This window comes from Bombus vancouverensis, unplaced genomic scaffold (genome assembly GCF_051014615.1).
Source record: "Bombus vancouverensis nearcticus unplaced genomic scaffold, iyBomVanc1_principal scaffold0077, whole genome shotgun sequence".
Taxonomy (NCBI): domain Eukaryota; kingdom Metazoa; phylum Arthropoda; class Insecta; order Hymenoptera; family Apidae; genus Bombus; species Bombus vancouverensis.
Window position 1 is genome coordinate 89,321 of NW_027468968.1, and position 13,476 is coordinate 102,796.

The 13,476-nt window shown below is 34.0% G+C and overlaps 1 protein-coding gene across 4 annotated transcripts; it reads right to left on the reverse strand.

Moving 5' to 3' along the window:
• Positions 1 to 871: 871 nt before the first annotated feature.
• LOC143305044 (omega-amidase NIT2-A-like) lies at positions 872 to 10,693 on the reverse strand. 4 transcript variants are annotated; one of them, XR_013061723.1, is made up of 5 exons: positions 10,597 to 10,684; positions 5,764 to 5,948; positions 5,194 to 5,362; positions 4,686 to 4,919; positions 872 to 1,715 (listed from the first exon to the last, which is right to left on the reverse strand). XR_013061723.1 is itself a non-coding variant. In XM_076627622.1 (4 exons), exons 2-4 carry the CDS (start codon positions 5,845 to 5,847, stop codon positions 1,504 to 1,506), a joined length of 465 nt encoding a protein of 154 aa, XP_076483737.1. In that variant the 5' UTR covers positions 5,848 to 5,948; positions 10,597 to 10,693; the 3' UTR covers positions 875 to 1,503. The 4 variants fall into 4 exon arrangements, 1 of the variants encoding a protein (XP_076483737.1); XR_013061722.1 differs by lacking the exon at positions 872 to 1,715 and adding an exon at positions 2,422 to 2,892; XR_013061725.1 differs by lacking the exon at positions 872 to 1,715 and adding an exon at positions 4,179 to 4,534.
• Between the last annotated feature and the right edge of the window lie 2,783 nt (positions 10,694 to 13,476).

Below are 13,476 nucleotides of genomic sequence, written 5' to 3' on the forward strand. Positions count from 1 at the left end.
CCATTAAGAAAATCCGAATAGCCCTCTAATAAAACAAGCTGGGTTTTCTTCACGAATACGGTCATCTATCCACCACGACGGTAGGAGACTTCCTACTCATCCCTTCGAGCAGTAGTGCAGGTCATGACCAATCGACACTGCGGTTCGTTACCCTCACTTTTCCTAACGAAAGTGGGAACAACAAATCCGCGTTCTTTAGGCACAGGGGCACACCCACACCGAACTTTTCTTCCGTATTAGAAAAAGAGCGACAGACAGTCTAAAAACTAACGCCTAACGCGGCAGTCTACACATAGCGCGAGAGTCGCATACTTCACGAAAATCTTTTGTCGGTTCTCGGTGTTGTCGAACATACATCTTCTCTCCTAAATATATTATAGTGCTAAGTCCATTAATACATTAATTTCCATTATAAGAGCCCTGCTCTAGCGTACATATCTATCACATCTTCGTGCGACAAGTTGTTAACTATTTATTTCTCTACGTCAGTGTAATCTAAGTGTTGGAAATATATAATTTATAATTCAGTGAATCACAGTGTTATACAAACTCAATCACCCCTATTATCTCAACGGAAATCAGTCGTTGCTTTAATAGTCTCCTTTAACAGTTTTCTTAACTTGATTTCGTTCTGCTTCTGCATAGCGTCTAGTATGGCCCGAATACTTGGATCCACACCAGTAGCCATAGCCAAGCCGGTGAAAATTATCCTTTGTTCCGTGGTATATATAGGGTAAAACGAATGGTAGACCGCAGCATAGTGGTTTCCAACGATCCACACTTGTTCTAATTCCTCACTCAACGTCTTTCATGTCCATTGACGTAGAAAAAGGTAAGTTATTGTAATATCGGAATATATTAAAGGTGTAATTTTGTCCGATTAATTATAATTTATTAATAATGGATTGAAAATACAGATATTAGTTAGACAGAGAAACGATGTTTGATTAACAGGAAAACTAAATGCAACGCTCGTATTTACATCAAATAACTTGACAACTATTTGGTAACTCTCTCTCTCTCACTAGCAACTCTAACACTCGACACCACTCGCAACTCAATTCTAACGACTCTATGCTTCGACGTCTCGATCAACTCTGAACCTCACCAATGCATTCCTGCTCGGTCCTACACACACACACACACACACACACACACACACACACACACACACACACACACACACACACACACACACACACACACACACACACACACACACACACACACACACACACACACACACACACACACACACACACACACACACACACACACACACACTTTTCGGCTCACATACTCTGGCCTCTCGATTGCCACACCTTGAAATATGAAACCGTACTTCTGTTTTGACGCTGCTTATCTTTTCTCGCGTCACTGTTACTAGGCGCTCTTGGATGTAAACAAACCACAAAAAGACGGCGTACACGGTGTTTTCTAATTTCAGCCGATCTCCAATCAAAGCTATTCTACGATATTACATTATCGTATAATAATAAGCTTTTAATCGTTTAATAATAACTCGTCAAGTAGAAATTCCACACGAAGCATTGTGAAGAATAATACTTGAAGAAGATCTATGTTCTTACGAGATTGGCTGTGTACAAGAACTTTGTTGGATAGATTGTATCGTTTGACGAAAATTTTATTGTTGAAAGTTAAGAAAGTTGGAAAGAAAACCCACGCTGTCTCGAAGATGTCTTGTTTTTCAGATGCTGTAAATTGACAAATAACTAGATATTAGTATTGACATTATTTGATGTCATATCTGACCTTAAAGTATAAATAAAATCAATCTAGGAATTAATGAAATTTCAAACATTTTTTCTAAGAAAACAGAAGTTTTGTTCCTCCTAATGAGTATCACATGATGCAATAGAAAAATAATTTGACATTGAAAATCGTGTCAAGATGAATTTCGAAGCTATAAAATCGTCTTAAAAAAACGCTGTGATAAAAAATTTTTTGACACCTTGTACAAAGGTGTATATCAACGTAACTGTACCTGTATGTCTATATTCGAGATTATTTATCTATTCAAGATAGCAAAGTAAAAATACTATATAGAGGATTTAATTAATGTGTGGATCAACGTATGTATCACTATATGTAACAATAATATTGACTGTATATGTACGTGTGTAATAAAAGATTTCCGGTTTACAATGTTTACGATACTGATATAAAAATACCATATAGAGGATTTAATTAACGTGTATATCTACGTATATATCATTATATGTAACAGTAACATTATGTGCATATGCGTATAATATTGGTTAAATGTTAAATGTTAATATTGGTTAAATGCGTTAAAGTGAAATGTTATTTACCTATTCAAGATAGCAAAGTAAATATACCATATAGGGGATTTACTACTGTCAACACTCGGTATTCTCGTATTCAAAGTATTTAACCAAATAATTTGGGAATCCAGCGGACGAGCTTGTATTTAATATGATTATATTTAATATAACAACTTTACTCAATATACGCGTAGGATTTTAAATGTCATGAGGGTTGCAGCGGACTCAATTTTAATGTACCTCGATATCTTAGCTTCTTATAATATCCTAATAAAATGTCATTTATCGATTACAATTGTCCTGTCGTATTTTATAGTGTTTGCTTTATAAATGTGAACTTTATTCAAAAAGAGTTCATCGATGATTATCCATTACAGGTTGTTAATAAACCTGAATTATGCACAAAGGAATTGCCGTTAATAACTTAAGATTCTCTGCCCGTCGTACAGGGTACATATAGTAATTATTCTCGACGATTGTAACGTTTAAGTCCAATTCGAGCTTATAGTCCCATGCGAGTTAAACAACGACAATAGTTTGAATTTCTATTTGTTCGTTTGTCGTCTGTTTATACCCGGAGCACCTGCTGTAAACCAATACAAAATTTATTAGATCTATAAATAACACATATAAAACTTATTAATTTATAATTAATATATAATAGGAGAGCACGAAACTTCCTATTTTATGGATATGTTAAATCTTTGTAAAAAATACCATATCATTAGTATCATTTTAATCGTTCTAAAGGATTTAGCCGCATAAAGCTGTGACCCTTGGAAGAATCGATGTTCACGCGTGACAAATTGAAATTGTGCGAAGGTTCCGGTACGAACATCACAAGCCGAACATCGATACCAGGGGCACAGGCACATGTTCTGGGTTCATTATACATTTATAAAGGGCTGACGATTCAGTGGATGGTCCGGGTAAATTTAAATTGCAAATGAACGCATTGCTGGTTTCAAGTAAAAGCCTGGATAAGAGCGGATATGGTATGAGAGTCTGTCGTGGAAAGGGGAACAGGCCGCTTTTATTTGTAAAGTTTGAATCTCCTCGATATTGAAGATGTTGAAGCTGCAAGTATGTATTTCATTTTAATCCATTCGAGACCGAGATTTAATTGTAAGACGATACCTAGGTGTCGGTACGATCTGAATGTTTAGTTGGAATGATTCTGTGTTTTACTCTCTCCGGGGTATCCTTTTCATACTTTGATTTTAAATCGATGACAATCTTAAATAGTATGCCTCATATTTTTAAAATATAAAATTATATACTATGTTATTCTATAATGTATTATGTACAGTTATATATATATATATATATATATATATATATATATATATATATATATATAACTATATATATATATATAATAATTCTATGTTGAAAAAAATATGAAACTAACATGATATATACATTACTACATAAGTTATATATAAAATATGTATATTATATCCTTGCCTACTGACTGATATGAATTTCTTTCGGTCTCGAATGCGTTAAAAGAGAGCGCAAAGAAGTCGAAATTACTTATTGTAATTAGTAAAACGACCTGAGAGGCAGACAGATACAAGAAAGAAGGAATATTATATTAGCGGCATCATCATGTTTTTGCTCTCTTTAAGTCTTTCATCGAGACAGACAATCTACAGGTATTAATCGACCAATTTCTTCAAGCTGATAACTTCGAATTGATGTTTATATATAAGAAGTGTTATGTGTTAATCTGTCTAAATGTTTAAAAGGTGTTATAAATTAAATGTTGTTAAACGATACGTAATTGCCTTTTGATCGTAAATTTTACTATCAAGGGGTCTTTTATGTATGCGTAATCATTGTGAATTATACCAATTTATGTGATCGATATTAAAGGTGTTTAAAAGCATGTATTTTTTTCTATATTATTATTCTCCTATATTATTATCCTATATTATTATAGCATTCCTATATTATTATAATATCCAATTACATGTTGATACACAAGATATACAGATTATTATTTATAACGTTTTGGTTTTCTTAATTGAGTCATTCGTTTAGTACAAATGATAAGAAATTAGTAATAATTCACAAAAAAGGGATATTGCAGTAGAAATATTATAAAAAAACATTTTCTGTTTTAGTGTAGAGTTACTCCTTCTTACAGACAGTGTCGTACAAATCTGTACGTCTCTGAGAAAATGTAGGCATCTGAGCCCTTACTTCCTCAACAACTTTTAGATCTGATAGAAAAAAGAAACATACGAAGTAATAAGTAATGCTTACTAATAAATTCAACAAATACAGAGGAAGATGGCTAAATCGATAAATTAACGAGACTAAAAATTAATTACATCATGGATCTCTCGCTTTTAATTTTAAGCTGTAAATTACCGATATCGGTGACTGCCATATTCTCTTGAGTTTCCAAATCGTAAAGAATCTTTCCCCAGGGATTGGTCAACTGTGTATGTCCCCATGCGACGTAACTTGCTTAAGGAACACGAGCCGGTGATATGCAGGCAACGTATAATTGATTATCATTCGCTCTGAAACGCTGAAGTAATGACCAGTGCAGTGGTCCAGTGGTCATATTGAATGCCGCTGGATATATCAGCATTTGGCAACCTAACCCAGAGAAGCAGGAAATATGAAGCCACCGAATACCAATTAACTTCGTAGTTGCACGGTTCACATTCCATCATTTCTGAATATGCGAGGACAGTCCTCTTATTGTGCTTTTAATTCTTTTATTTGTTTCATTTTCAGCAAATATACTGGTTTTTTAAATTAAGCTTCTTTTTATACAGAGTTACAGATTATATTAATTTTATATAGAATATATTTAAGAAAGATATTTAATTTTTTGCTAGTTAAGTATTGATCGATTAAGTTACTGTACCTTTGTTCCGATAAATGCGTGCCATTTCCTCGAATCTAATATCATAGCAAATGCCAATACCTATTTTGCAGCCCTTCACATCGAACGTCGTTAGGGAGTTACCAGGACTGAGTGAATCACTCTCTCGAAAAGTAATCTTATTAGGAATGTCGATGTCGAATAGATGTACCTAATAACATAAAAATGTGGTCGCTAATTCTATTGCTGCAACTTTTCTAATTTAATATCAAAGTTACCAACTCCTAAACTTTAATTATTTTTTATTTAATAACTGACAGCGTTTTTATCACTTTCTTTTATTAAAGAATCTTATCATTTAATAATGTTTAAAAAGGAGAAAAAATAAGTATAATAATATTTTAAGTATGTGAAAAATTTATACAACAACAAACACATTACAACAAAAATGGGCGTTTCCCGTATCATAACGTATTTTATAAACCGTAAATTATAGAATTGGTTATAGTATACGTATGTACATATGTATATTCCTAAATTATTCCTAGATAGAGTCACTTTCTTCACCCCAATATTTTCAAATTCAAAGCCATAAAGGAATATATTACTTACCTTTCGGTGCTTTGCTATCAAAGTTCCATCGGGACCCCAAATAGTACAGGTATTGTACAATTTATCGCCCTCTATTTCAGGCATCGTACCACCAACTACATAGATGTTGTTTTCTTTAGCTGCGTTCGATGAAGCAACGCTCGTTTCACCATCAGGAATACTCTCGGCGTATTTTGGAAAGTACTCTGCATTGCAATATTTCAATTAATGAAAAATAACTGTCTTTTGTTCCAACCATAAATTAAATTGAAACGTTTGTCAGTTTTTTATTTTCTAAATTATCAAAATAACTAAGTTTTATATTTCGACTTAATTAAATATGCAATTACTTAGCTAATAGTATATATAATAAATCGTTTCTACAGGTTCAAAATGAAAAATGAATATTTAGAAATATTTAATTACGACAATGCTATTTGTGTTAGCATCAGTGGCTTGTTACTCAACGACTTTGCTAGTACTTTTTGAAACATAAAGTTAGTTTTCAATTAACACTTATACTAGAGGCGGAATTATAAATGCAAAATAATTGACAATACTAATTTATAAGTACCTAATTATTAGTATCTTCACAAATATATTTATACAAAAATCACGATAATCATGAAAATGGGGAAATCCTATATTCTCGAATCAATTCACAATTTATTTTGTATATTAATTAGATTCCGCGCTCATCAGTACGTACTCACTGGCGACATCGAGAAAATGTATCGGCAATTCCTCGTACGACCAGAGGATCGGAAATATCAAAGGATATTATGGCGCAGCGCGAGTGGAGAAACAGAAACATATGAGCTTAACACCGTAATACTCTTATCATAGAAATAGAAGCAGTCCTCAATTCCCGCCCGCTAACTCCTATCTCCACCGATCCAAATGATCTCCTAGCCCTCACTCCCGGACATTTCCTCATTGGCGATTCATTAATGTGCTTACGTGATCGAGATTTCAGAGACATTCCATCGAACCGACTCTCCAAATGGCAGCTGGCATAAGGAGTATTTGAACGAGCTAACCAACCGCAATAAATGGAGCAAGGGTGGACACAGCATCCAAAAGGGCACAATCGTCATCCTCAGAGAGGACAACGTTCCCTCCATGCATTGGCCTCTGGGCCGAGTTATCAAGGTTCATCCAGGCGCCGATGGTGTCATCCGGACAGCTACAGTTCAGACGGCAAAGAGCATTTTGGATCGGGGCGTCAAAAGGCTTGTCCCACTGCCAATTCAACCCGATCTCGAGAAACCCGAACAACTAGCCACCGAGACGAAATAAGATGGGAACTTCAACCACACCTCGCTAGTTTGATCGGTACCCTCTCAACGGGGGGAGAATGTTACGCCATGCGGCTTACCATAGGTCATATTCTTAACTATCGATCGCGGCACTATAATGTCGCAGACGGATCGTCGCGTCTGCCCGGCAAACAAACATTGTAGTGGCAAGCGCGTGGTTCATTAAGCAGGGCGACTTCCAGAAACGTCGACTCGTGGCCCGTATTTTACCTCGCAGTAAAAGAATGTGGCGTGATCCGAACGTAGTGGGGGTCGCCTTCCAGAAAAAACGAAAAAAATCGAAAGGCGTTCAGAACTTTTCGAGAAGTCGAACCGTCAACACATGTGGTATGTCGCGCATTACTTATCAACCAAAACGCAGTTACATTTTTTTTGTTCCTTTTATATCTTTCTAGTTAATAAGTTGTTGAAATAAACATTAATTTATTTGTGTTAATTCTGTGGAATTTCATTGAACTACCCTTATTATCATAATCGAAATAAGGGGATCGATCAGTTCGTGGCGTCGATTATTTAATCGTAACGGGAACTTACAACTCTCGTTGACGTGCTATCTCGCGATCGCGTCTCTCCGCGAACGGTCGAAACAAAATGATTCACTAAAAACTGTCCTGAATTCCTAAGAATTTATTTACCGCAAAACTGACAAAGTGTTTATTTAAAAAATGAGGTTGAAGGTAGTCCTTTTCTTTCATTTCATTCATTTTCATTTTCTTTCTTAAGTATGGCTAACACAATATCTAATCAATTAAAATTTTATATTTTCACGTGAAAAGTTTCTTTAGATAATTATTATCAACATGATGACTAACTCTTACGGATTAATACGTGTCTGTAGGGCAATCCGGTGGACTTGATCGGCTTTTTACTTCGAAAGTTGAGTAATCGGTGTCGCTTTCTTACGCATCTTTGAACTGTATAAATGTTTTAAAATTGTTTGATCCAGAATGTACCACACCGGACAATCAAGAAGGCAGGTGCCTTGACTACAGAAAATGTAAACCTCTGCAAGAAATATGGCAGATACAGTACCGTACAGCCACCGATTTTTATAGACGATCAGTGTGCAGATACCAGGGCAATGTTACGATCGTTTGCTGTCCGAACGATCCAAACAAAGAGAAGAGAGAAATTTTAATAAAAACTGTGTACAAGTATAAGGCTTTGCGACCACCATACTGTGGTTTTAGCAACGTCTCTCATACCAGGCTGGTCGATGGTAAACCAGCTGAACTTGGTACGTTTTATGTCTTTCTTTCCGATTAATAATAAGCCATTTACTGCAAAGAATGAACTTTAAAGGCATTAAACAGCACATCAATGTACATTTCAATTAGACTAAATAATAATGCTATGATTTCATCGGTAGTAACTTTACTTATTAACTTGAATTATTTCTTTCTTTTACTTCATGTTAGAAAGAGTATCTTTTTGCTTGAAATAAAAAATTGATATAGGAGTAATAATATGGATAGAGATCAAAAACTGTTAGGGCAGAAATTACACGTTTGAACTTTATAGTTCAGTATAGTTCAAATAGAAATTATATAGAATTATTTAATAATTTGTATTTCACTGGAATAAAAATTTAATTTCTGTCTTTATCAAATCTCTATTTCAGAGTATTTGTACGTATGTACTTATCGTCTGCTGTATGATCGAATATCGAATAGGTAATAATCGTTGTTACTCGTTACGTGAGAAAAAATTATGTATATTCACAACTATGACTATTGCATTTTAGGCGCTTGGCCATGGATCGCTGCATTAGGTTTTCGTAATCCCCGACACCCAGACAAACCACTATGGAAGTGCGGAGGTTCCCTGATATCGGCTAGGCATGTTTTGACCGCAGCACATTGTGCACATATGGATGGAATAGAAAACATACGCAATCATAATATTGCCATTCTTAGATTGGCGGAGGAGGTGCCATTTTCGAGTAAGTCCTCAAATATATATATATGTATATATATATATATATATATATATATATGCTATTGAGTATTACTGAAGTATCATATCCTGAAATTTCTTACTGTACACATATATTGTGTCATAAAGCGTGTACAATTCTTTCTCATACTTTTGGTCATTCGTTTCCTGCATTTTCATTTATTTTTTTATTTTTCAGGGTACGTATATCCCATTTGTACGAAAGAGCCCCTACGAAAGAGCAACTTCGTCGGCTATAACCCCCTTGTTGCTGGATGGGGAGCGTTAAGATATAGTAAGTGATATCAATTTTATAATAAAATTAAACAGTTCCAGTCTTAAATATCTTTCTTATTTTCTTCGTAGGACGACCACGACGTAATGCATTAATGGTAGTACAAATGCCAGTGATTAAGAACGCCGAATGCAAAATAGCTTGTTCCAAATTTCCTAATGCACCTGATATCACTGATGGTATAATATGCGCCGAACATGCTCAGGGTGGGAAGGATTCTTGTACGGTAATTAAGTTACAGAGTTACTACAAACTATACGGTATCTGAAGACACGTCAATTCGAATTAACATCAAATCGACGTCTTAAACATTAGAAATAATAGATAAACACAATTCAATAGTTTTGCCCACTTCTCACACCTCATTATGGTATTTAATCTAATTTCCTTCTAATCTTAGTTTTGCTCAAAATACATATAACATGTACATTATAAATTGGAGTATTTCAATACACAAATCAATAGAAGATTATTACTGTATATAAGTATAATTTCAATACAATTCGATCGATATATTTCAGTATCTTTGATTAAAAATTTAACGATCCTTTCAGGCTGACCGCGGCGGACCACTGCTGATACAACATTGTATTAACCTCGTATTTAATAGGTATTGTGTCTTATGCTTATAAGTGCTGCACAGCTGGCTATCCCAGCGTTTACACTAGGGTCACATCGTACCTTGACTTCATTCTCCAAGCGATGCAATAATATGATATTACTGTTCCATAAATATCATTGTGTAAAAAACCTAAAGTTGGATTTTCTTATTGTGGAGATCAGAAACAGCACAAATTTGCATTGTTTTGTACGTTACAAATTATAGGCTTAAAATGTACGAAATGTAACTTTGAAACGACACTAATTTTCTACGCACGATAAACCTCCACGACTTAGGTATGTAAAGATGATAAACGTATATTAATTCTATTAATTTGGTAATAATAAACCAACTTTCTGAGAAGTTCTGTAAATTTCGTTTCTGTTGTATCAAGAGAATAATGGAATATTCCACTTAGATCGTATACTTCTTGTATGTACATACAAAATTTTCCGGCTAATCTAAAACACTTCATAAGATAGAGAGATTCTGGAGATTCGGACACAGAGAGTGCATAAAATACAAGATAAGTCTCGTGTCTTTCAAAATTATTTTTTATTCGCTAAAAACGTCCTGTGTACTCATGCAATCACATGCAACCTCGAAACTTCGCTTATTTTTTATCACTTTCCAATTCAATACACTGTTTCTGCATTTTTGACTATATGTAAGAGAAATTTCCATTCAGCCAAAGGTGTACTTACAAATTATAGATTCCTATACGACTCTCGGTAAAAATTTATCCGCACTACAGATAGTTAAAATTTCTGTCGACCGTATTGATCCATCTGCACTCTTCGTATGACGTCAATATCTGTTCAGTGCTGCTGCGTAGGTTTCATTATGTTACGTCAATTCGTTTGTGACCGTTGCGCGAGTAATGGCGCTTTGCAATGGCGATTTGCAGGAAAACAGTGCAGGATGCTGTGATTCGTTTCTTGTGGTCGGAGGTTATGTTTGATGCCTATATTTATCAAAGATTTAATGCACATTATGGAGAAAGTGTTTTGTCACGAAGTGTGTTTGAATGGGCACAAAAGTTCAAAGAAGATCGCACAAGTGTTATGAAAAAACAGCTGGACGCCCGTCCACATCCACGATGACAACATTGAACGTGCTCATGAACTTATGCTCTATGGAATAGACGAGTGACACTGGATAATGTGGCAAATCATTTGCAAATCAGCCACGGCTCTGCTTATGCAATAGTGCACGACAGATTTGGGTTTTAAAAAGTTTGTGCGAGATGGATGCCGAGAAAGCTGATGAAAAGGTGAAGACGACGATGCATTCGTGGTTCGCAGCTCAGCCCAAAACATTTTTTAATGAGAAAATACGAAGGTCCTTCAGCAAATGGACAAAGTGTATACAGAAATTGAGTGATTATGTCAAAAAATGATGTATGTCTTTTTTGACAATTGCTTAAAATAAATTCTACACCGACAGAGCGGGTAACTTTTTACTCACCCTCGTAAGACACTTAAATTTCCAATCTATTATGATGAATAAAAGAGCTTATACTATTAAATCTAATTGTATTTTGTTGCATGAGAGTACACGTGTATGTGATGCACATTACCTTTATATCCCCTTGAACGCTTCAATATTGCGCATATATACTATATTTTGTGCAGCTTCTATAAAATTTTGTATGTTTGTTTAGGCTGCTAATCCAGAGGCTGGAGTACAAAGAAGTGGCACAATGATGTGGGCTGATGACATTTATAATTATCGAGGAATCACCCCTACATTCGCTCAGGTATATATCGTTGACTATAATGTATTTAACATATATGATTGTTAGAATATTAATAATTAATTTTTAATTCTATCAGAATTTTAATGAAACTGTCCCTTGGGAAGGAAGAACTGATACCTTGATATCACGGTTTGTACATCCTATATGTACGACAAATTTTAGAACATTATATAACGAAGAACCAGATCGTCGTGGCCATGTGATGTGAATAAAAGGACTTGAATTTGATGATATTTTTATAATGTTAGATAACATAACTAAGTATCTTCACAGTAAGATAGGATGACATGGTTTACATGATCTTAATGTTGTTCACTTGAGTGATGATATTATAAGGAAAAGTGTAATATCACAGGTAAGATGATTCATAATTTAGAACTACTAACTCATGTATGTATTAAAAATTAAAGAAATATATTAAATTTTATAGGATATTTATGTTTAGTAACCAGTAATTGAGAGATCGGTATTCATGGTTACTATAACGAGGCTGTAGAAACGCACCCTTTCTTCTTTGCAAATGGTCCTGTATTTATGTCTAAGCCGAAACTGGAACCTCTGAATAATTTAGATTTATTCTTGTTATTTTCTAAAATACTTCTCTACAGTATACCATAAGGAATGATACCGTATCGCACCTAATCAAGTGCCTTAAGAAACATCAACAGGATATCACAGTAATCCCTTATCGACTGATATGTAAGTAAAAGTTATGTGTCATTGTTATACACAGTTATTTATCATTTTCTATTAATTCAGTTGTAGCCACTACAATATCTATGACACTGGTAGTAATTATGAGAACAATAATGATGTTCTATAAGAGGAAATGATGATTGGGAACAAAAACTTACAGGTAAGTCAATGTATATGTTATTTGCCATTTGAAAAGAAAGTTACTAACTTAGAATTTTTTGATAAATAATAATTGTGCAAAATATATTGGATTTCAAATTTGTCAAAAATTGAAATTTAAGAAGCATTGTAATAATATAACATTAATATTTTGATTTTTCAGGAGATATCATGCGGTGGATGGATAATATGTAAAAAATATTAAGCAGTATATGAATTTTCATATTGCGTAGAGATAACAAAATGAATTTTAAAAAATGTCGACATGGTAATAAGAAATAGCATCATGACAAAGAATATATAAAGACAGTTTCATTTTTTATAAATAAAAATTTGTTGTTCCAGATTTTGAAATATAGTGAAACGTTTAATTAGTATCTTAATATCTTCAAATAATTATTATTTTAGAATCAATTGTAATTGTATCATACGTACTTTTGAATTCGTGCAAGAACATATGTAATTTTGAAGTAGTTATTATTAGGAAATTGTTAGACGCGAACAGTATGCGAAATGTTAGTATGCAGTGTAATAATTATCAATCAAAACACAAGAATTAAATTCTTGAGGAAAAAATTTCCGGAATTTCTTATTTACACGATTATAAAGAAATCCATAATAAAAAGGAGCTGCTTTCTAATACTTCTCTTCCTTGTAATGCCTATGTTAATGATAACGAGGTTCGACTTTTTGTTTTTAGAGGGATACTGGAAAATTTGAAAGTACAGTACCATTGGGAAGAAAATCACGATATTGAAAACGATATTTGCAAGTAAATTTCCAAAAAATCTGTTTTCAAATTTTCGCTTTCTATTTCACATTAAAAGAAAGGGAGGGCTGCCTTCTTTTTCTGCAAGACAAAACAAACATTCTGAATCTCGTATCAATGAATGATGTCAATGAGTTATTTTTCTTTTCAGATTGAACAATATTCCAGATTTATTCATAATTTCATACTACGCGAAGAATA

What these genes read in the sequence shown, in the direction of transcription:
- LOC143305044 (XM_076627622.1), bottom strand. Translation starts at nt 5,847, where the DNA reads ATGCCTGAAATAGAGGGCGATAAATTGTACAATACCTGTACTATTTGG. An exon ending in TGATAGCAAAGCACCGAAAG is followed by an intron (nt 5,363 to 5,763) that starts GTAAGTAATATA and finishes TTATGTTATTAG; the next exon opens with GTACATCTATTCGACATCGA. An exon ending in ACGCATTTATCGGAACAAAG is followed by an intron (nt 1,716 to 5,193) that starts GTACAGTAACTT and finishes GTCAATTTACAG; the next exon opens with CATCTGAAAAACAAGACATC.